A 21,676-nucleotide genomic window follows, 5' to 3' on the forward strand; every position below is an offset into this window, starting at 1 on the left:
AAAAACAGCCTTACCGTTCACGCCATTCACGGCACGCCTGCCCCCGGATTTCCTAGTTGGCATCCATGGATACATTGCCACTGGAATTGATAATATAGCTTCAGGATGTTTGGACGTAGCCGATAATATATTGAAGCCTGGCGCTTCCACTGAAATGCCGCGCCCATTAAGCTCCAATGCTCACATGGACTGCCTTACAGCCTGTTGCCAGAACGCCCGTTATGAGTAAGACAGGCTTGAAGCGTCCACATAGGTGCAGGTCAGTTTAGGTGTCTTCATCAATATGCTTGTATGACACGACAATGAACCTCGAAGCACAAGTCTATGTGACCCAAATGTCGTTAATGCAATTATGCTGTATGGGGATTGGGGGACTGAACCCATTGGCGGTCGTGCTTCTGTGAGTACTTTCTAAGTCAATTTTGGGGGAATAGACAAAGGCTGTCCTCATGCAACAAAGTCACTCGGCATTTTGTCCCTTGGTCTGTCTCAAATTATCGTGTTTCACTCCAGTTGATTTTGTATTTTGTATACCTGGCAGAGTCGGTGGTTCCATCCTTCTTATTTTGTTATAGTCTTGTCTTGCCATCCTTATTGTCCTAGAGCTGTTTAATGTACGGCATCTACGGTCAGTCAACTTCACACATGTCATGCGTTCCATTGCCCAATTATCATGCCACTCCGCACTACTCAGATCACGCGGTCTCAAATGATGCAATAAAACAAGTTGATAGGCAGGTAAACCCCGCAAAGACCAGCAAGGTTCTCTAGTTCAGGTCGGTCATTGGACAATGGTGTTGACGGTCGTACCATTCGTCGACTACCCGTCGACCCGTGGACGTATACAGAATGAATTACATCACCACAGGCGTTCCCCGCATTCTGGGGTTTTATGCATATAAAGAGTTGATATTTCTGGATTGAAAGGAGTTTCTTCAATTCTTCAATTCTTCAATTATCACTTATCACAATTACTTCACACAGATTTTCCAATATGGACAATATGGACAAGTACAATTCCCAGTGGGTCTCGTTCCACATTCGGGACCACATCAAAGATGGCGAGATCCTAGTGCAGAACACTGTCATTGAAGGGTATTTATGATTCCAGGGGATTTTACCATATCTCTACTGACACCAGGCAGCGGCGAGTTTGCCGACCCCAACAACCGCCGCAGGTCGCTCACTGAAGAGGAGATCGACGAGATCAAGATCTCCCCCGATGGCGTTGGCGAGATCGGTGCTAGCAGCCGTCGCGGTAGTGAGGGCCGCCTGGACTTATTTCATGACAATGACAAGATTTGCGAGCTCCACTGGGAAAACCGTGGTGGAGAGCACGCCAACTTGGTTGAGGTGTTGGACAAGAGCGACAAGTACACCATTGAGCATGGAGGATGGAGCTCTGAGGCGGGCCCCCTGGGACATGTCTTTGTCGATGTCGCAGAGAAGAAGAAGTAATTACGCTCCACAGGCTGCATCAACTCCCTACTTGGGTGTTGAAGAGCGAAGAGCGTTGCGGTCCGTGGAGCATGAAAGGCATTCGGTGAGGGAATATTGGTATTACCAATACTGTAAACAAACCCAAAAATACCAAAAACAATGCAAAATGTCAGAAAACCAGAGTTCAAATGCATTTGAAAGGATTAGCAGCGAAAAAGGTGTATTGTAAATACGTAATAAACTCATTAACCCTTGAACAGGCAGCTAAGAGTGCCTTCCACGAACCAGTCCTTGTCTTTTTCCCAGGCGTGGACGATCAGATCTCTTCCCAACCTCACCACCTCCTCGATTTGCTTTTCAGTGCCCCACCCAGGGACTCTACTTCCCCAGCAAATCAGGTGCACACCAACGTGGATGGCAGTGCGGAATGCCATTTCATCGTTGAGGGCCCCATATCCCTCCAAGAACCCTTGGATAATCCACACTCCACCGTCCAGATTCTTGAACAGCTTTGTTTCATACAGCTCAGCAATCATTTGGCCCAAGTCTAGTGCGCGGCTTCCAATCTGTGCCAATTCCCAATCGACAATGAACATAGCCGTCTCACACTGGCGGGTGAGAGGAACATTTGGAATCAGTACACTAGAATCAAGTCAGTCTGGCTCGCTTCATGGAGTTTAGATCCAGGGGAGCATACTTTCCAGTCCAGAAGTCACCGTGAATAACCCCATATCCTTCATCATAGTTCTGACGTTCGAGCTCTGCTGCAGCGAGGTCGCGAACCTCCTCAAAAATATCACGATCCTTCTCTAGAATATCGGGAAAGTTTTCAATAGTGTTCATGAGCATAGTATAGTTCGCCCAGAACTTCAATTCTTTCATGGCTTTGTTCTCGCCAAGAAGTTTTGTAGATTCCACTTGCTGTTCCTCGGCTGTCCAATGGTGAAATGATCTCAGCCAGGATCCAAGGGCGCTACCCAAGGCTCGCCCTGAGGATTCGGACAAGTCACGGGAGACCTGTGAGAGCAGGAAGGTCTTTAGGTCGACTGAATTTGGAAGATCCTCGGATACCTGGGTGTCTGTTTCCCGATTGAAATGCAATAAGCGTGGTGTCTTGGCGGTTATGCTGCCATTTTTATACATTGCCAGGCCATCGAGAGCCCGAAGAATAGCTACCTCGAAGTGCTAGCTTGAGATCAGTATAGCTGGCAGCAGGTCATTCAATGGATTGCAACTAACGCATCTCGTGACATCGATTTTAAAACCTGAGTTAGAGGCCGAGTGATCTTTAGTATGCTTGATAATGATAGATTGTCCAGTTGAGGCAAGTACGCCACGATAGACGAAGTTGGCTGTGCCTCCAGACAGACGCGTGAGTGAAGAGCATGCAAAGGGAGTGGGTGAAAGTTGCTGTGCAATTTTATCCCGTGTTTCATCCTGCTCAATAGTGCTTGCCATGTTGTATGATTTCTTTCAAAGTTGTCGAAGATTTCAAGAATGATTCCACACAAATGTTCCCTCCAGATGTCTCTAGACCGAAAACGCGCTAGTACGTATACGGTCCCCGCATTTACAGTGAAGACATCGAGAGTCCCAATGTACAATGTATCAAGCATGTTTGTACGGAGTACTCCAATCCAAACACTGTTCATATAAAAACTTGACCACACGCCAGAGAATTAACCAATGCACCATATGGAGAGGTCAGGCCCCTCTGGTCTGAGTCCTGGCAAAGCTCGCGAGCACTCAACCTCAGCCCGGAGTGGTGCCCACAAAAGGTACTGGGGCCCTGTGCAGTGGGTTAGTCATCACAAACATTCGGGAGCCCTTCCAACGCGGGTGGACGCGTCCACTGCCCAGGTGCAGCTCATAAAAGCGGCAGCCAAGATAGGTTAACCTCCTCTCTCGCCACCATGGCTAAATTCTCCATTGAGAGATAAGTTCGCATTGGAAATGCTATAAAAGCGTATGATGAGCGCGATAAAGTAAAGGTCGCAGCATTGGCCCGGGAATTCGACGTTCCGTACAATATGCTTCGCAGACGAATTCTCGGCATGGGCCCTAACAGAGGGGGTGCTGCGAGACTTGATCCTGCCCAAGAGAAAGAACTAGATGACTGGATGATTTCCCTGGAGTCTGGAAATACTCCTGCTACCCCTGGCATGGTAGAAGGCGAGGCAAATCGCATACTTGCTCGCGCTGGAGTCGAGACACAGGTTGGCCGCAACTGGCCTTACAGATTTATTGCTCGCCGTCCTTCACGGCGGCCCGACCTACCACGGCCATTGAGCGCACTCAATAGCTCTGCGCGGAATAAAGACCAAATAAAATCAAAGATTCGGAAGGCTATAGAATTACTTGAAGAAGTGGCTGATGATCTTGATAAGCTCAACCCGAAGCTGCGAGACCGAGTAACTGGTGTCCTCGCTGCCGGTTAACAGAGCCGGACGAGGTTCCTCAGTCTGAGGATCAAAGCCGCGAAATGCCAGCGCGCCAGCGGAGGGGCAGGAAACCAGTGTCACGGCGTGTCTCCGCACTTCAACCCGAGGAATTGGATGAAGATTAGAGACGTGGACTTTCTGAAACTCCTATGGCTGTTTCCTCCACCAGTCAACATACCGCCAAACGAAAGATCAGTGCCGATCCAGCATCCAGAGGGAAGCAGAAAGAGGCTTGTGTAGACGATACTAGATGGGAGAACTATGTCATACGCATAAGAGATCAAGTGTCGTCTACAGTTATCACGCCGATTTCAAAGAATCCCTTGGATATACACATTGAACCAAGTGACTGTGAATTACACCCTCATCACCCCCAGCTGACCGGTGAGATTCCAAGGTCGTGACCAGGAAGACCGGGGCATGGATTGATCACCTGGATATTTCATTTGCAAGCCAATATGATCCAAAAATATTCGTCCTCTCCTTACGCATAATCATCAATCCGGTAAAGGATAATCAACTTGTCGGGGAGGTCTGGACCCATACCGCACATGTGGAAACGGAGTCTTCGTGTGAGAGTGTACAGTGGGACCTCCGAAATATTGGGCTAAACCTTTGTACCTAGATATACCACTCTACATACCGCCTGCCAACTACTATAAGAAGTGTCGGCCACGTAGTCTTCTTAGTGGCCTTCTTAGGTAGTCTTCTCCGATAGGCCTTTCATATGTCTTTTCAGTGGTCTCTCCTGGCGGTCTCCTTAGGTATATACCTTTGACTACAAATCTCTCCATACTAGATCACGTAGATACACGCTAACTATATTAAGAGTTTTAGACTGGCAGAACCGGCAGAATTTGGAGGTATATCTTGTTTATCCCAGTATTTCGGAGGTCCCACTGTACAAGTTGCTCATCAACCAGAGACGTGAGACAAAAAAAAAAACGAAAAGAACGCATCAAGTTAACAATGGTGTCTGTATATCAATATAAAGTCTCAAGTAAAAGCACATACCCCGTATTCCATGCTAGAATTGCAGCACGATAAAGAAAGAAAGAGGGGGACAAAAGGAACCCTAGGCAAAGGAATACTGTTCGAAGTCGAGATTCACTCAGTATTCATCTTCATCGCGGTGCCTCGAATGGCTGGCATGACGAGAACTATGAGAGTGCCCGCTATGACCGCTGTGACTGCTATGCCTCGAATGGCTCCGATGGCCATGATGATGGTGGTGGTGGTGACGGTGACGGCGATGATGATCATGTTCACTATCATCGTCATGCTTCTTGTGATCCTTCACTTTGTCCTCCAGGAAGTTCCCAAGTAGAGCACCGCCAATCGCACCCAGCAAGCCATGTTCTTTCTTATGACCAAGGTAATAGCCCGCCATGCCGCCAGCGAGCGAACCGCCGAGCCCACGGTCCATACCCCGGTCAGTGTCGGTGTCTGTATCGGAGCGCTGTTCGCGAGTGTGCTGCGAATCTTCTGGTTCGGATACATAGACGGCGGGAGGGTGGGGACTTGCGGAGGGTGTGTACCGTGGTTTGTCGGCTGGATGGTCGTTGCTAGGGCTCAGCATTAGTGTTGGTTCTCACAGCTGGGAATGTATCGCCCAACTCACTAGTATTCTGCGTTCTCGGGGATTCTGTCTTGCGCATGTTGATATCCTGTTGAAGTCACTGGCCCAAGGTAGTCTGGCTGCCCTGTCGGCGTATGGCTTCTCTCCATGGAGGATCCATATGGCTCGGGCGCAAGGTGGTATGAACTTTGCTGTGGAGCATAGGCCTGGTTTGGGTTCGGACTAGGCTGATAAGGCTCTGGTCCGGGGTTGTATTGCTCTGATTCGGGGTAATGGTACGGCTCTTGGTTTCCGTATGGCTGGCCATATACCGGGTACTGAGGCTGACCTTCTGGGGGATAGTAGCCAACCCCGCTCGGCGTAGGGGTTGAGTGTGAGTTGTAAGCGTTGTATGGATCTGCCATGATGATGAGATACGTCAAGGAAATCCTGTCGCATTAAGGACAGAAACACGAAAAGGGTTTTATGTAGGCATGTCAGCCAGATGACTAGTGGGGTTATACATCATGGTGCGGCTGACCTGCCCGCACGACCCTCGATCTTCCACAGGGACATTGGAATGCACCTACTCTCCAATCAAGTACTGATCACTTGCTTCTCTGCATATGTACGGTCGAGGGATGTGCCTTGTAATATTTCTTGGTTTTTCTAAGAAAATATGTTTGGCAACTGATATTGCATTGATATATGCCAGTCCATTAACCTTGAATGACAAGATGTGAAAGAAACAAAACTGAACACGGATGAGTCGGGGTATTCCGGGTGAAAATCGAGAAAAAAAAAGAAGCATGGTGTAAATAGAGCTGGCCGTTAAGACGTTCAGGGTCACATCGCTCCCTAGGGCGATGGAAAAATGCAGAACAAGAATTTGTGCCAAGCAGTGGCATCAAGATACAAACGAGAAGGGAAAAAAGTGAAGGAAAGAATGAGGGCCGGCCAAAAGTGATGCGCCCAGCACATTCAAAGACATCCTGGCCTTCATCGCCGTGCAAGGCAGACCGCCTGGCAACACATGGGGTTTCAAAAGATTGATGCACATTTTGGTCACACTGGTGGACTCTGAATGCCACGAGTCGAGTTCGAGCTCTTAGCCCGCTGTGACATCCAGTTCACAAGCATTTCGTCAAGCTGATTATTCATCTCCTTGAGTCTCTTGCTTTCCTCCTTGAAGAGACGACCGGTGATTGGGTGGTCAGGGCCAGCAGGAGGTACATTTGATTTGTCGTGGACAATAATAAACAAATCGCGAATGTCGTTTTCTTCGTCCATGTAGGAGCGTAGACTGGAGTCGCTCCACGTCGGGGTGTCCACAGAAAGCCTATCGACTGAGGCCGGGGCAGCCGTGCTACCCTTGAGGTAGTTAACGTCCTGTCCGGGTGATAATGGTGGAGACGGTGGCGAGAGAGAGCGTACCTCTCGAGAAGACGTATTGTTTGTTGAGCCGTGCGCGCTCATGGGGGAATAAGTCTCCACGGGTGAGATATTGACAGGGGACTCCGACTCATCTCCAGCCACCAGCGTAGGAACGAATTTCTGGGGTGGAGACGTAACAGACGCTGGCCCAGCCGTTGTACGGTCTGGATCATTTGGTTCTCTCCATTGAGCTTCACTGGATGGTCGGTCAACAGGCGACTCCAGGGGGTCCATGGATTCGAGCGGAGTAGCAAAGGGGTCCTTGGAAGGACTCGATTGGCTAATAGGTGATTGTAACACAATTCCACAGTCTTCATAGCTGCTTTCTCTTTCTTCTTGCAGTGGCACCTGTCGGATGCCCTTGTTGCCCTGACCCTGGTGAATGGGCTCGTTGCCCCTGGCGAACTCGGCCATTGTAGGGTCAAGGACTGGATCAACCTTCATGATTCCTGGAGGCTGCTTGTGTAGCTTGTTGTTCGAGATTTTCTGGGGCTTAGAGGGTCGTTGTTGCTCGGGGGACACAGACTTTGATGAGACAGACTCCAACGAGGTCTTGGGTTGGGGTGATGTGCGGAATGCCGACTCTGCAGGAGACCTCTCTGGGTCGTCAATGTCATCTTTGCTCTTCTTGCGCTTGAATAACCCGCTGAGCATTCCAGGTTTTTTGTCTTTTCGCTTCTTCTCCTCTTTCTCTTTGATTTTGTCCTGTGAGTTAGAGCCCTTCTCAAGGGATTCCAAGCTTCCACGAGGCTTCACCAAAACGTCAGCCAACTGATCTGTTGGATAAACCCACGATGGGGAACATACCTCTTTCCACTCAGCCAAGGTGTTTGCGCTATTTTCATCGCGAATATCGCGCAGGAGATTTGGTGTGAGAGAAATCTTCTTGGGCTCGGCCGTGTCATCTTTGAAGAAGGAATCGGTGTTCCGTACAGTGCCATTTCTGGATCTACTGACGGTGGGTTCTGCTTTGTAAAAGTGAGTTCCAAATACGATCCAAGAGCAGTTGGGTTGAGTGTGCTTACCTTCGGCCTCAAAGAATTCTTCACTAGGCGGGCGTCGATCAGAGCTTGAGCGCTGCGAATCGGGTTTCTCCGCACCGTTGGCATCGGCATGCTCTGTAGGGGTTTCTTTCTGGGCTTTGGGCCTAAGAGGTTCCACGACAATATTTTCAGCTTGCTCTTGCACGTCTTCCTCTTCGCCATCCAGAGTCTCGTCATCGTTGAAAAAGTCGCCATGTTCGGAATCTTCGTCCGTTGAGTAGTCGACATCGGAGGCGTCGATGTACGTTGGGCACCGAAGTTGACAGTCTTCGCATTCCGACGGCGCATGGCCTTTTTCAAAGGGTTCTTCGACTTTTCGTTATTGTCGCCCAACATGGTCGCTGACAGATCCACGTTTCTGTGCTTATTCAATCTAGCAAGCCTTTCGGTCGGTGTTTCGATGTGTTCCGCAGGGAGGTAACCAATGCTGCCATCCTTCACCACGCGCACAAGCCACCAGTAGCTGTTGCTGTCGTCGAGAAGGACCATAGTATCACCCTTTGCGGCATTTGCTTGCCCATCGACCGTTGCGACGAAATTGTGAAGCGCATATACGAACTCAAAATCGATGTCCTCTGTATAACATCAGTTAACGCCCGATTCATGCCTATAATTCCCAAGGGTCCGTACCATCATCGATAGAGGGTGAGCTGGAGATTTTGTCCATCATATCATCGTCCATCATGTCATCGCTTTCGCCGTCTGCCAGATCGCCATCTTCATGGTCATAGTGATTTTCATCCTCATCGTCTTCCTCGTCATCTGGTTCTCGATACACCTCCTTGTCACCACGGTATTCGTGGTTTTTGTCCGGTCCGCCATTGATCTCTGTTTGTGAATCTTGTTCGGCGTGACGAATGGAAAGTTCTTGATGGGGAGCAGGCCGGCCGCTCCCAAGAGGGTCTGGATGTTCGGGTTGTTTGGTGTGATCTTTGGCGGAAGGGGTATCGTGATCTTGAAGGTCCAAGGTATCTAGAGGTAGCGGTCAACACCTTCAACTTCGAACCAATTGGCCTCGCGCCCAAGAAGAGTTTGACCTACCAGCTCGGATCATCTGAGGTCTAGTCATGTTGCAGTGTAAATGAGTGTGGTATCAAGAGCAATGGTGTTGGAACAAGTCGTGAGCGCAAGGAGTGACTAGCGATCCAGGAACATGGAAGTTAGAAGACAAGCGCGGGACAAAAGGCAATGCGCGAGCCTCCAGATTTCCTGTATCCAAGTAATACACGAATACTACACAGTTAAGAAAAAAAAAAAAGTCGACCGGGGTTCGCGAGCACTGGATGAATTGGTCTGAATGAGAGACAGTGCCTTGAGAGAATAGTGGGGGCTGGTCTGCACTTCGGTCCAGCACGGAGGTCGACACAATGAGAAAGAAATTACTGCCAGAGCGACAAGGAGGGAAAGAGAAGGTGACAAGAAGAAAGCAGAACAAAGAGTTGACTGCCAAGGCGACGTCGAGTCTGAATAGTAACTCCTTTCACATCTCCAAAAGGCAAAAGGAGGTATTCCCAAACAAGCGCCCCTTGCGCGCGGTTAAAACCATTGACCCCTGAACACATATGCAGACACGCAAAAATGGCCGACTGGCCAGAGCTTCTTATGGTTATATTGGCCTTGGTATGTCTACTATTCTATTATAAATATACGGGCTTTTTCTAGGCAGTTTAAGTATAGACAATATCTCGGCACTTTTATCCAGACTACATGACACTGTGGAGAAACGATCAAAAGTAATACAATATGTCCATGGGGTATAAGGATTATATAATACTTACCGGACATGCCGCTATTTTGCACTGTATAAACACCTAGGAAAATTAGGGCCAGGGTTGCCTTTTAGTCAGGTGACTTGGGATTCTCATGATCTTCCGGTTTTCCCCGATTTGCCTTCCCCTCTCAGTGACCGAACTACTTGACGAATACCTCACTTTCAGTTCTCTCTTACTACCTTTGTTTGTACCCACCGTGTTTCATCTCGATTTTTTATTATCTGCATATTCAAGTACAAAACCCCTTCAAAACCCTCCTCAATCACAGCTTCCTTTACATCACCACTATCTCAAACGTTCTGTCCCCACTTTTGCCGCTATCACCCCACAATTACAATCATCTTCAACGCCATCACGAAGCATACCGTAAAAAAAAGGGTCAAGCAGAGGGTTATATAACCCTACTGCAAGCCTATCACGGCTGACAATACGACAATTTCCGTCTCCTGCTCCTTGTTAGGGCATGGCACATAACGAGAGGGCCGGATTGGCAAGTGGGTTGGCAGGGTTAAGGATTGAAACGAAGTTCCACGAGCGGAGCAAACCCAAATGGGCAAATGAAAATGTTGGGAGGGAAGCGACAACAGTGGGCGATGGTATCGAGAGCGATCACACCAATCAATCTCATGATTATGCGCGTCGCCACGATACTGATGAAGACCGCAGTTTGTTAAATGATCTACACTCAGCGACCCCTCCCATATCCGTCCCTCGCCACGATGAGCAGCGTCACTTAGATGATGCCGACAACTTCCCGCACAAGCCCGACGACGTGCAGGGCTCCCCTCTTGACAGCTATCTGCACACTCGTCGACCCTCCATCTCTTTCAATCCGAAGGTCTCTGTGGAGTCCGGTAACCAAATCCCACTGGAAGAGCCACTGTCGATGGGAGATGTGAAGAGCCGACCACCACAAAGATTTGAGTCTCGTAGCTCTGGGCTCCGGAATGCGCTTTCACAGGATGATGATCATGTCGAACCGAACCATCAGTCCCCGACCTGGAGTCCTAAGCGATCTCTAAATCGGAGTTTCCCGACCGGGCAATCCCGAGCACAGCCCTTCGCGAGATCTGAGAATGGCTCGGCCACGGGCTCAGAGCCCGATCGTCCGACGTCCCTGACATCGCAGTCGACGGTATCTCCGGTCACGGACGAGGTTCGAACCCCTCCCGATTACTCCAGCCACACGTTGATGTCGCCATTTTGCGCGCCGTCGCCAACTCAATCCTTTGCATCGCCCGAAGACCGCAGCAGCTCTTGGTCAGGAGGGATCGCAACACCCTTCGGGAGCAAGCGCAGCTCTGCTCTCGATCGCAGCAGCAGTCTTCGGAACTCCACGCGGCACAGTTCTCGACGATCGACTAACTCGAGTGGCAAGTCGCCGGCCAGCATGTTCCTTTCCATGTGGAACAACGTTGAAGAGCCTGCTCCCCTACCTGATGACGAAGGTCAGATGGTGGGAGACGACTATGTCCTGGGAAAGCAAATCGGGTTTGGGGGTTTCAGTGCGGTGAAAGAGGCCTATAAGGCTGAAAAGCACGGTGAAACCAAAAGACTTGCCGTGAAGATCGTCAAAAAGCAGGTTACGGGACGAAGCGAGCATGAAAACGACCAGGTGCAAGCCGAGTTCGACCACGAAGTACGAGTCTGGAGGTACCTCAGCCACCCGCATGTATTGACGCTCGATGCCGTGTACGAAACAGATTACGCCACGTTCTGCTTCACCAAACTTGCTATTGGTGGTACTCTCTTTGACCTCGTCCGCCAAAATCGATCTGGTCTCGATACGCAATTAGCAAAGAAATATGCATACCAACTAGCATGCGCAATCCGTTACCTGCACGAAGACGCCCGCGTTGTTCACCGAGATATCAAGCTAGAGAACTGCTTGCTAGATCCTATCAAGTCTGCTGATGGTACGACCTCTTCGACCTTGGTACTGTGTGATTTCGGAATGGCGGAATGGATGTCCATCGACAACGGTGGTGACTCTCCCGACCCATACGAGGATGCCGCTGACCGCCCGCCGCCTCAACAAATCGGCCCTGCCGGATCTAGTACCAGCGTGGCGGGTAGTCTGGAATACGCATCACCCGAACTGCTACAATCAGTGGACGGTGTCATTCACCCTTCAGTCGACGTCTGGGCCTTTGGCGTCATCGTATATAGCGTGATCGTCGGCTCACGGCCTTTCCAAGACGCTTTCGCTCCTCGCATACAAGCAAATATTCTCAGCGGCACCTGGGATCGTAATGCCGTATTGGGCGACAATATGGACGGCCACCTTCGACAAGATCGCCAGTATGCCCTTGACTTGATCCGCGGCTGTCTCGAAATGGACCCCGACAAGCGTTGGACTATCCGCGATGTACTAGCTTCCCCCTGGCTACGAGAGGTTCATGAGACAGCCGAACCCTCACCCGATACTGTATGGAGGCTGTGAACTTTGCCCGTCCTTTCTTCTATTGGGTGATTAGCAATCCCCATATCCTGCTCTTATACTTGCACCTCAAGGGCAGATGAGATTCTTTCAACGTTTTAACGTCAATTTCCTATGATGTGATGGCTCTCTTTTTTTCCGGCGCTGAAGATTCAACAAGCGCCGATGCTCTCGGGGCCCTTGAAATCACTATGATACCCCTCCGTTTTGTTTTTAGTCCTTTTTTGTTTTTGCTTTTTTACTTTGCGTTGGCTCAAGACTGCCATCATGTGCACTGTTTTCATGTGCACCTCTTTTCGTTTTTCGCTTTTCCACGATCTAGTCTCAATATCCCTCTTCGAAGCGCGTTCTTGACTATTGATTCTTGCCCTCTGGTTTTGGCTTTGGTTTGGTTTGGTTCTGGTTTAGGCTTTGGTATCACGAGACGGACGATTATGATTTACTTTTATAGCAGGCGCGGCATTGCATCTTATTATTGCCATTTGGTCGGACATTGCATGAGCATTCATCACTTCGGTTTTGTTTTGTGTGGTCAACTTAGCTTGGTCATTCGCTTCTACTGCTGTACTTTTATATCTGCGGATCTTTGATTCCTTTTTGCTGATCTGGCTTTGTCTTCTCTACTCAATTTGATGGGATATCTTCCGGGTGGCTGGACTATCCTGAGTACGGTACAAGACACAAATAACTAAGCTACATAATGTTGTACTTCATTCTGCAATTTACGAAAGTAGTCGGCTCCTCCTGGCCTCTGTCCTTGGCAGCATAGGACTAATAAACTGATCTGTCTAGATCAAAATAATAGTATGGACGTTTCATTTAAGGAGACGTTCGGATGTCTTGCGATATAGTTTATCTATCTTATTACCCAGGGATGTGTTCAATTCATAAACCTCGAGATGCTTATAAGTTACATATGTAATCCGCATAAAGAAAAATCTCTTTAGGAGGGCAGAAAAGAGAAAAGAAAAGGCCAAGAAGCATCGAATTGCAAAGCCTAACATATCCAACAGAACATATTTATACATGTACAGCAGACCAGTCTGAACCAGCCTTTAAAAAACAGTGCCGAACGAAACTGACCAACAAATGGAGACCAAGTAAGAGATCCTCCCAAACCCTCTCAAACCTACCAAAGCCTATTTTCAGGCAGAACCTTCTCCTTCTTAACACCAGCAGCAGACTTCCTCTCCTCGGAAGAGCGGAAGAACAAACTAGGTCCCTCAAGCGGCTTAAGCAGATGCGAAAGATATCCCCGATGCGCAGGATCACGGTAATACTCAATATCTTTACGCTTCGTGGGATCCGGCAGCCGGTACTTCAATTGCTGGTTGTTGACCACAGTACTCCACTTCATCCAGGCCGCCGTAGGCCGAACCTTAGCGAGTTTGTAGAGCTGCTCAGAGCCACTCTCGCGCGCCCACGCAGCAGACAGGAAACTGTGCGTCTCGCCGTCCAGAATACGGCGGATAGAAGGCCGTGTGTAGTAGCGGGTAGTCACTGAGCCGCCGGCGCCCTCGATGGCTGCGATGGCGGAGGCGGAGACGCGCGAGGCAACGACGTGGATTGGTTGTTTCAGGGCTTCGGCGCCGTCGCCGAGGATCTTGAGGCCGTCGATGGGTCGGCCAATGCACCCGCTCTTGTAGAGCTCTTTCATTGTGATCGGTTGTTTGGGGTTAATGCGGCCTTGGTCGATCCAGTATTGGAGACGGTCGAGGTTGACGGTTGCCATGTCGACGGAGAAGCTGGATTCAGAGAGGGTTTGATTAGAGATGTGATTTTGGGAAGGGGGTTGTTGTGTTTGATAATGGAGGACGACTTACATGTTCACGCCGCCGCGCTCGCCGTGCACGATGATGTCCTTTGTCTGGCCACCATTGAAGCCCGCTGGGACTTTGCCGTGCTGGCCTTGACCCTTGTGACCGCGACCGGAGGTCTTACCCTTGCCTGAAGCGGGACCACGGCCTCGACGGATGCGCTTGTTGTAGGCTGTAGGATTGTCGGAGAGGGAGGCTAGGATGGAAGTGTTGCGAGTCTGCTGGGATTGAGGGAGGAGGAAGGCGAGTGGGGAGGTATGTTGGAAGGGCCGGGCGGAAAATTGTGCCAGCTGCGTTGGCAGCCCCATCAGCCGGGGAGACATGGTGTGTGTTTGTGGTTATCGGCTGGCTGGTGCTAGATTCGCGGGTTTGGTGATGAGTTTCGAGATCTCTGTCGGGACGGGTTATGTTTGATCCGACTCCGAGATGGCCCTAACTACAGTACGAAGGTAGACCTGGCCAACAAGGGCTGTGCTCCTTATGCGGATTGCTTTTGGAGGAGATATGTCATTCGATGAAGAGATTTAAAGATGTGTCTGTGAGGTTCCATTCTTTGATATACATATTTGTCGGTGGATTTAGACAGTCGCGTAACTACCGGTGTGTCACCTAGGTCACTGTGCATCTTCGACTTAAACCCTTGGATACATGCACATGGACGAAGCTACCTCGTTGGGACACAAAGAATACATTGGATACATAAAATATTGGATGTTTAAAGGGAGAAATTACCAGTTGGTAGTTCTAGATTCATATGCTGCAGAGCTAAAGCTAATCTGCCAAAGTCAAACGCCGTGTGTATGCAAAATGCGACAGGAGTACACTGCCGATGTGCTTCAAAGGCACATTCGACGGACATGGGCGAAATTTAAGTTAAGAATAACGCCGTTGATGCCATCCCCGACGCTAATCTCGTCTGCAGGGAGGCGGAAACCGATTTCCTTCTAAAATGGAGCGCCGAAAATATGCCAGATACAATCGTGAAAATGAAAATGAGGAAGTCTGTGCAATCGGATAAGGAAGACAAGCAAGAGAAAGAGATAGGAAGGTGTACAGCGAATGAGATAATTCTTTTCTCGTGTGACGGGTCGTGACGCGGTGAAGTCATAAACTTAGGAGAAGACGGGTGGTAGAAACAGGGGCACAGAATGCTTCAACCAGAGTAACCGGTGGGTGGGTAGACAGGGTGCAGGTAAGGAGCTTGGTTCCACGCGTCAGGCTGAATGTAGGGCAGCAGGCCGGTCTTGCGAGAAGTGTTGCCCTTTCCAAGCGGCTGGTAGTGCATGTGGTCAAATGGAACATTGCGCTGCTGCTGTAGAGAGCTCGACGGAGGTGGAATCAGCAAGGTGTTGACGGAACGCACTGGCCGGTAAGGCGAGTTGCGGTTTGCGAGGAAGAAGGAAGGAGAGAGGTGCGTCTGCGGAGTGGGGACGGAATAGGCTGAGCCAGCCGGTGAGACGGTGGCAGAAGACACACCGAATGGGCTCTGGTGGTGCCGGCCAAGTTCTGGCAGTGACGGGGTGGTGTACATGCTAGATGGCATTGGGGGCACCGAGAGCGGAGGCATCTGCTGCCAATTCGCCGGCCGATTGTAGATAGGAGGCATAATAGCTGGAAGGTGGGAAGACGCCGCGGGAGGGAGCGTCTGAGGCGCGGGATAGGAAGTTGGGAGGGGAGGCGGGTGGTGAGGAGGCGGAAGACGAGAAACGTTCATCGGTGCTACCGGGGCAGAAGTGGGAGTCAAGACGGGTGGCAGGGTGGGCATCGTATTCATTGCAGTCACCGGGACCGTCATGGAAGGAGCGGACGTGGCGGAAGACAGCGCAATCCGCTTAGTCGGGTGAAGTTCATCAGTTTCATCACGACTTCGTTTCCGAGAGCCTCCCATCGCAACTTCGCCGCCCATGTGTTGTGGCGGCAGCGAGTATGGCAATCCGTTGGGTGGCATATACCAGTTGGGCGGCGGCTGGGATCGGAAGGCATCGGTGCCAGGCGACGGCAACTTGGACGATGGCGACTGCGGTTGTACGCGCGGAGGCGAAACACGGAGCATGGGGGCTGACTCGACAGGTAGCATCGAAGCCTGGTTGAAGTAGTCCCCGAAGAGTCCTAGCTTGGTGTGCCAACGGGCCCATTCGGCCTCAGAGGAGAACAGATCATATCGAATGTTACTCAAAAACTCGACCTCCATAATATGAATCTCATGCACTGCAATACCCGACACCTCAGCCCACGTCTTATTGGTGTAAGTGTTATCGTCGAGGTCTGTAGATGAGTCAGCAACCTGCCCAATCACATCAAGGGCGGTGAACCTGATAAGAACACTCACATTTATTGCCGAGCATCAACGCAACCGTCATCAACCGGAACTCGCTGCCTTTCTTGCCCTTTACCCCAGAGTTGAACTTCTTCAAGCGGTAGATAAACAGAAGGGCCAGTAGAATGACGTTCTGGCTGACTTGCGTAGTGGAAAGAATCGTGGCAACCCATTTCTGAAATCCGACGGTGGGTACAGCCTCGGCGACCAGGGAAGGAACGGGATGTTGGCGGTCTTCGATGGCTTGCAGTTTCGAGGTCTTTTCGAACCAGAATAAACAGGTCATCTACAAATGGAGCAAAGACGTTAGCTCATGGCATGACATCACTTCTGTAGACCCGGGAATCCTTACCTGAGCTGCAAACTCAGCCAGACTGCCCTTGCTGTTGTTGATGGATGAAGGAATGCGGAGTTGCGATCCAGTGGCAGTTGACTTCTTCTGGGCAGTTGGTTCTGTTGCGGAGGCTTCTTTGGTATAGGTTTGCGGTTTCATGGCCATCATTGAGGAAATGGAATCGAACTGGGGGCGAGAATGGCCGTAGATGTGAGAGGGCACTCCATTCGGCTTCCCCCCATATGCGATAGGTGGCATAGCATTGTAGGTAACGCCGGTCATATCGTGGGGAGGGGTTGGTAGACCGTTCCGAATAGGAACAGTCCCGAGAGGATCCCGAGGTTTGGCTCTCAAGGGCCTTCAACGGGTGATCCTCAGTCAGGTTGATGGTTGGAGCTCCCAGTGTCGAAAAGGAGGAATGGAAGTCCACAGTGGAAGACATAGGGAAAGAGTGAGTGATGAATAGAGAGGTCGACACATGGAGTTTTATTTCTTTTTCTTTTTTTTTTGGTCAAAGCAAATAAAGGCGTCGGCGGAGAGAACCGAGGAGTTTCAGTGACCCATGTTCTCTATTAAAAGGTGAAGATAGAGTCAATAAATAGACAATAAGTAATTGCCCAATTGGAATGCAATCAAGGAGGAAAGGGCGAACAAGAGATGTTTTATTCAAAGTGAGGAAAAGTGAATATAGGCCTTTCACAGGGAGTTTGAATGATGTATATAGAGTAGCCACGATAGGCCCATATAAGGAAAGCAGTGATAAACCAGAGAGATCCGGCTACTCCACTCAGAGACGAGGAAAGGGAAAAAAAAATAATATATTAGAAAATCCAAAAAAAAAAAAATCCCTAATAAAATAATAAAATTGTAGTCAAGGCATCATCTCCATTCACCCAAGTCCACAGACTCCATTCGGAGAAAGCGATAGTGGCCATACACAGAGTTTGACCCGGACGCAGGTCCAGGTTGATCCTCCTTTCTGGGCTCGTTTGGGTTCCGGGTTTGGTCAATCTAGATTTGGAAAAAATAATCATAAATAATCCAATAATTCAATAAACCAATAAAAGCAACGAGGTGACAAGGTAACAAGGTAACAAAATAATCAAGTGGAAATACCGGTTGATGTCAGAGCCACAGAACAAGTGGATGCAACTAAAAAGGGTAGGTCACAGAATGTTGACCTGGTCATGGCCTCACATTTGCAGTAAAATGACAAAAAAAGTTGACTAGGCATACTCCGTACTAGTGAAAGCGAAAATAGGAAGTAAAAAAAAATACTCAAAAAGAAAAGGTAAAACCCAAATCAAGTTGAAATCAAGTTGAAATCAAAAGAGAGGTTCAATGAGACCCATATCAGATCCAATAATAAGTCGGGTTTAGCGTCAATAAATTACCAAACCGTGTTATGCGAGGTGAAGGGCTGCGCAAGCATGTAGGTACGCCTCATGCGAAAAGAAAAGAAATGGCCAAGGGGGCCGGGAAGCGCGGGGCCTAGGGTTGAGCACGGTACTCCATAGTCGTACATTGTACTGGGAAAGGCAAAGGAATGAACCGAAAAAGAAAAGAAAGTGAAAGGAAAAAAAAAAAAGAAAAAAAAGAAAAAGGCGAAAAATGGAAGGAACCAATAAACCAATAATGAAGAGAATGGAAGATCAATTACTTGGTTGAGGAGACCAAAGAGAGGGAAGATCGGGAGTCTCGGTAAGAATGGTGCATTCTTATGTAAGAAGGCAAAATTACTGAGGATCTGGCCAATCAGAAAAAGTAATACCATATGATACAGGTATTCTCTGTATTTTGTAAAATTTGTAGGAATGGTCCACTAAAAGTCTCAGGCCAAATTCCCTCTTTTTCTCTTTTTCCCTTTTTTTTCGTATTAATTTTATCCCGTGTACGACCGGTCCACGGTCCATGGCCTCTGCTTAGCTCTATCACACCTGTGCTCGCGTACTCCCCGACTTGTTAGCCGCTGCCAACCGGTCATTGGTTCATTTTATGGGTTTATGGACGGGTTCGGAGATAAGTAGTTATTTGGCATGTTCGTGTCTTTTCCTGTGAAGTCTTGGTCTCATCCCGCATCCCCTGCAGCCCACTGTTCCGGACGACTTTCCTGTTTATGATTCAGGGGGGGGCCCATCTCATCATAATTACAGGATACTATCCCAGTGAATTGATAGTTCAGGAGCGGAGGGCACCGGAGTCCCGTCATCTAATTCGTCCGGCTTTGATGCACTGGACTTCCCCAAAGTATTTCGCTGCCTCCTACAGGTCCCTACTACTTTAGTACAAAATACTGCAACCTGGTACCTCTGTCGGTATTTCTGTCCCGTCCAAACGCCCCTGTGTTGAACCGAGAGTGGCATATTCCACCGGGGCCGTTGGCCCCTAGTAGGATGAATTGGCTGTTTCACTCAAAACACTGTTTGACCTATCTAGACGGGATAGGCCTCACGTAAGGTGGCATGTAGTTGCACTTGTGATCGAGCGCAGTAGGAGAAAGCCGAAAGTGCAACTGATCCAGCCAGATTGGCTGGTGGAATTGGAATCCATCGGCCACTCGTGGCGCCCTAACGGTCATCACTTCGAGATAAAGCTGTGATTGTGCGCAGAAATGTGCACACTCATAAATATACAATAATTACGGAGTACGGAGTTGATGGGTACCGTACCATGGGAAGTAGTCTGTCCAGGTGTCTTTTAGTAGTAAGCACGGAGCATATATCCATTTAGTAGGCTCCAGGCGTCCCTAGACGCATGCAAAAGACATCCAACGTATTGAACTCGAACCCTCAAACCTTCATCCACGAAAGATCATCGGGTGGACTCTCACACGAGAGACACTTTGGTCTATCACACCACCAGTTGACGTCCGAAACCAGGTAACTTGGGTAAAAGTTGGGTAACCCCCAAACTTGACGATCCAGTGCTATTTTGGTGGCAAAATCACGGTCAAGCTGAGAACCAGGTGTCGGGTTACCAAATCGTGGACCTTCATAAAAAGAATATATGTTGTACCTAGGTATAGTCGATCGGGCGAAATTAAAAAGTAAAAAAAATGAAAAATGAAAATGAAAGAAAGAAATTGCTCACACACACACACACTCTCTCTCTCCACTTTCCTTGGTTTCTGAGCCACCGCCACGGATGTTTCGTTTCTAGAACCCCCAGAGAGACAAGGAAAAGTCCACTGTGTCATACTTTTGTTCGACATGGTCTATATTTTATTTCTTTTTTTTTTTTTTCAGTTTAGACCAATGACCCCTGATTGGTGAATTACTTGAATGACCCCCGTCTTTTACTATTTCAGGCCAAGGGCGTTCACTCACAGTCATACAGTCTTGGTCAGCTTCAAAGGTGTTTGACTCGGAGCTTTACCCTTTTGTTTCCCCCTTGATCTACAATTTTTTGTCTTCTCTTCTCTTTGGTGGGTCGAAAATAGAAAACACTGTCTAAAATGGAGTCTTTACCTTGCCATCCCGGTTGCGGCACTTCATTTTGACTGCACAATTCCCGACAGCTCCACAAGTTTGGACTATCGCCTTTCGCGGGTGAGATTCCTCGGCACAGTGCTACCTGCAGAGTTCACCGTCAGGCTATTCCCGACCTTTTTTTGGTGATTGTACAGAAGGAGTGGGAAGAAAAATTTATGAAATTATGTATATTTAATTGCCTTTTTTTTTTTTTCTTAATTCCCTTGGAAAGGATCAGGTGTGGAAGTATCATCCCCTGTGTTATTGCCAGGATCCTTGTACCTTCGACCATTGGCGCATGCAGTTGCGACTGCTATGATCGTGATATTCCCGTCGGAGTCATAAAGTTGAAGCGACATCGTTCACTGACATCTGTGTGTTGACTTGATGCACGCGGAACCCCATCCTATCATAGAAATCATCCGAGCTCACATCTTTGACCTTATGCCCGAAGTCAATCGCGTACCCTGCAACTCAGTTGTTGTATGTATATTGTACAGTCACGGGGCACTTGGGAACATCTCCGCAGCACTTGCAGAACCACACTTCAATTTCGCCTCCTGATTGGCGACAAACTAAATATCCAAAGTTTCCGGTAGACCTTGGTTGTTGCGGGCAGTGTGCTCCGTACGAGAAACCCACGCAATCTGGAATCCAACCCTGGTTAATAATGGATGGGGTGCTCAGTGGCTGATTTAACTTGGCAAAGCTGAAGCTGATCACTTGCGTTGTATGGTGTATATTGTAGTCGCTAGAGTACACAATAATATCAACGGATAACCGGCTTACTCCATGCTCTGGACTATCACAATCAGGATACTTTTGTGGGCTATTAATTACGCGTTTATCCTGACAGCTTCCTTCATCATTACACGGCGGGGCTTGGATTCCGGTAGCCCTCTGCGCCCGGCATCAACTTCCTCTGGAATTTTAAATTGCTTGGAATATTGTGATATTTAATTTCGGGGGTTTTTCTTTAATTTTCTTTCAGGTAACCTGTCTTATGCGTCAGTCGCAAGGCCAAAAAAAGGAAAAAAAAAACCAAAAGTCTACACCTTGCGAAAACACTCATCTCAATGCCGTGTTCAACCACCTTACTGTGCCTCTTACCCAGCACGGCTCCTTGCATGTTTCCCATCCTTGCGGGTCCCTACAAAGCGCTGAGGGCAACGCAAATATTAGACAGTATAGGAACTCGAGGTCATGGCCTCGAACATCACCTTAAACATCCCACGTAGTATTCTGGTTTCGCTATCGGTGCACTATCTAGGATTTTCTCCGTTCTCGCAACCTTGTAATACACCCGTGGATGGGTTACAATTATCTATGTCATTGCGGATTATCGGCGGTTTGACGCGAGGCTTTACGTTCTGTTTTCAGTTTCAATAGCATGAGGCTACCGCAATTAATCTTCTCTTCCTGGCGTCATTCGAACCACTCCTGGGACGAAGGAGGCGGTATGCAAACCTCTCCAAAGGGGATCACTGTTTCGACTGGTCGAAGATGGAAGGATCCGGTTAGAGTAATTCACACGCAACACCCAGGTGAGAGGTAGTGGAATTAGTTGGGGACTTAAAATTGCAGATCCGCTCATTTGGGTGTCAATTACA

The 21,676-nt window shown here is 48.9% G+C and overlaps 8 protein-coding genes across 8 annotated transcripts; 3 read left to right on the forward strand and 5 right to left on the reverse strand.

The window, feature by feature from the left end:
* Window positions 1–994: 994 nt before the first annotated feature.
* Window positions 995–1,458, forward strand: N7519_002834 (aegerolysin family protein; the record flags this gene model as incomplete). Its single annotated transcript, XM_057289612.1, has 2 exons — window positions 995–1,095; window positions 1,146–1,458. The coding sequence occupies 2 exons, from the start codon at window positions 995–997 to the stop codon at window positions 1,456–1,458; spliced, it is 414 nt and encodes a 137-aa protein (XP_057150814.1).
* Window positions 1,459–1,685: 227 nt separating this feature from the next.
* Window positions 1,686–2,898, reverse strand: N7519_002835 (uncharacterized protein; the record flags this gene model as incomplete). Its single annotated transcript, XM_057289613.1, has 3 exons — window positions 1,686–2,082; window positions 2,138–2,625; window positions 2,680–2,898. The coding sequence occupies 3 exons, from the start codon at window positions 2,896–2,898 to the stop codon at window positions 1,686–1,688; spliced, it is 1,104 nt and encodes a 367-aa protein (XP_057150815.1).
* Window positions 2,899–3,126: 228 nt separating this feature from the next.
* N7519_002836 (uncharacterized protein) lies at window positions 3,127–3,878 on the forward strand (the record flags this gene model as incomplete). The annotated part of the gene is made up of 2 exons (XM_057289614.1): window positions 3,127–3,331; window positions 3,382–3,878. 2 exons carry the CDS (start codon window positions 3,127–3,129, stop codon window positions 3,876–3,878), a joined length of 702 nt encoding a protein of 233 aa, XP_057150816.1.
* A 1,110-nt stretch (window positions 3,879–4,988) lies between these two features.
* N7519_002837 (uncharacterized protein) lies at window positions 4,989–5,864 on the reverse strand (the record flags this gene model as incomplete). Its single annotated transcript, XM_057289615.1, has 3 exons — window positions 4,989–5,041; window positions 5,151–5,446; window positions 5,503–5,864. 3 exons carry the CDS (start codon window positions 5,862–5,864, stop codon window positions 4,989–4,991), a joined length of 711 nt encoding a protein of 236 aa, XP_057150817.1.
* A 640-nt stretch (window positions 5,865–6,504) lies between these two features.
* On the reverse strand, window positions 6,505–8,985 carry N7519_002838 (SH3 domain-containing protein; the record flags this gene model as incomplete). Its single annotated transcript, XM_057289616.1, has 6 exons — window positions 6,505–7,623; window positions 7,681–7,838; window positions 7,899–8,120; window positions 8,171–8,491; window positions 8,547–8,888; window positions 8,958–8,985. The coding sequence occupies 6 exons, from the start codon at window positions 8,983–8,985 to the stop codon at window positions 6,505–6,507; spliced, it is 2,190 nt and encodes a 729-aa protein (XP_057150818.1).
* A 1,166-nt stretch (window positions 8,986–10,151) lies between these two features.
* N7519_002839 (serine/threonine-protein kinase) lies at window positions 10,152–12,131 on the forward strand (the record flags this gene model as incomplete). Its single annotated transcript, XM_057289617.1, has 1 exon — window positions 10,152–12,131. The coding sequence occupies one exon, from the start codon at window positions 10,152–10,154 to the stop codon at window positions 12,129–12,131; it is 1,980 nt and encodes a 659-aa protein (XP_057150819.1).
* A 1,126-nt stretch (window positions 12,132–13,257) lies between these two features.
* On the reverse strand, window positions 13,258–14,268 carry N7519_002840 (mitochondrial 54S ribosomal protein uL15m; the record flags this gene model as incomplete). The annotated part of the gene is made up of 2 exons (XM_057289618.1): window positions 13,258–13,873; window positions 13,952–14,268. The coding sequence occupies 2 exons, from the start codon at window positions 14,266–14,268 to the stop codon at window positions 13,258–13,260; spliced, it is 933 nt and encodes a 310-aa protein (XP_057150820.1).
* An 830-nt stretch (window positions 14,269–15,098) lies between these two features.
* On the reverse strand, window positions 15,099–16,878 carry N7519_002841 (uncharacterized protein; the record flags this gene model as incomplete). The annotated part of the gene is made up of 3 exons (XM_057289619.1): window positions 15,099–16,210; window positions 16,275–16,548; window positions 16,615–16,878. 3 exons carry the CDS (start codon window positions 16,876–16,878, stop codon window positions 15,099–15,101), a joined length of 1,650 nt encoding a protein of 549 aa, XP_057150821.1.
* Window positions 16,879–21,676: the final 4,798 nt, after the last annotated feature.

Source organism: Penicillium mononematosum (assembly GCF_028829835.1).
Source record: "Penicillium mononematosum strain IBT 11891 chromosome Unknown utg000002l:1.0-8112719.0:1.0-8118358.0, whole genome shotgun sequence".
NCBI lineage: Eukaryota > Fungi > Ascomycota > Eurotiomycetes > Eurotiales > Aspergillaceae > Penicillium > Penicillium mononematosum.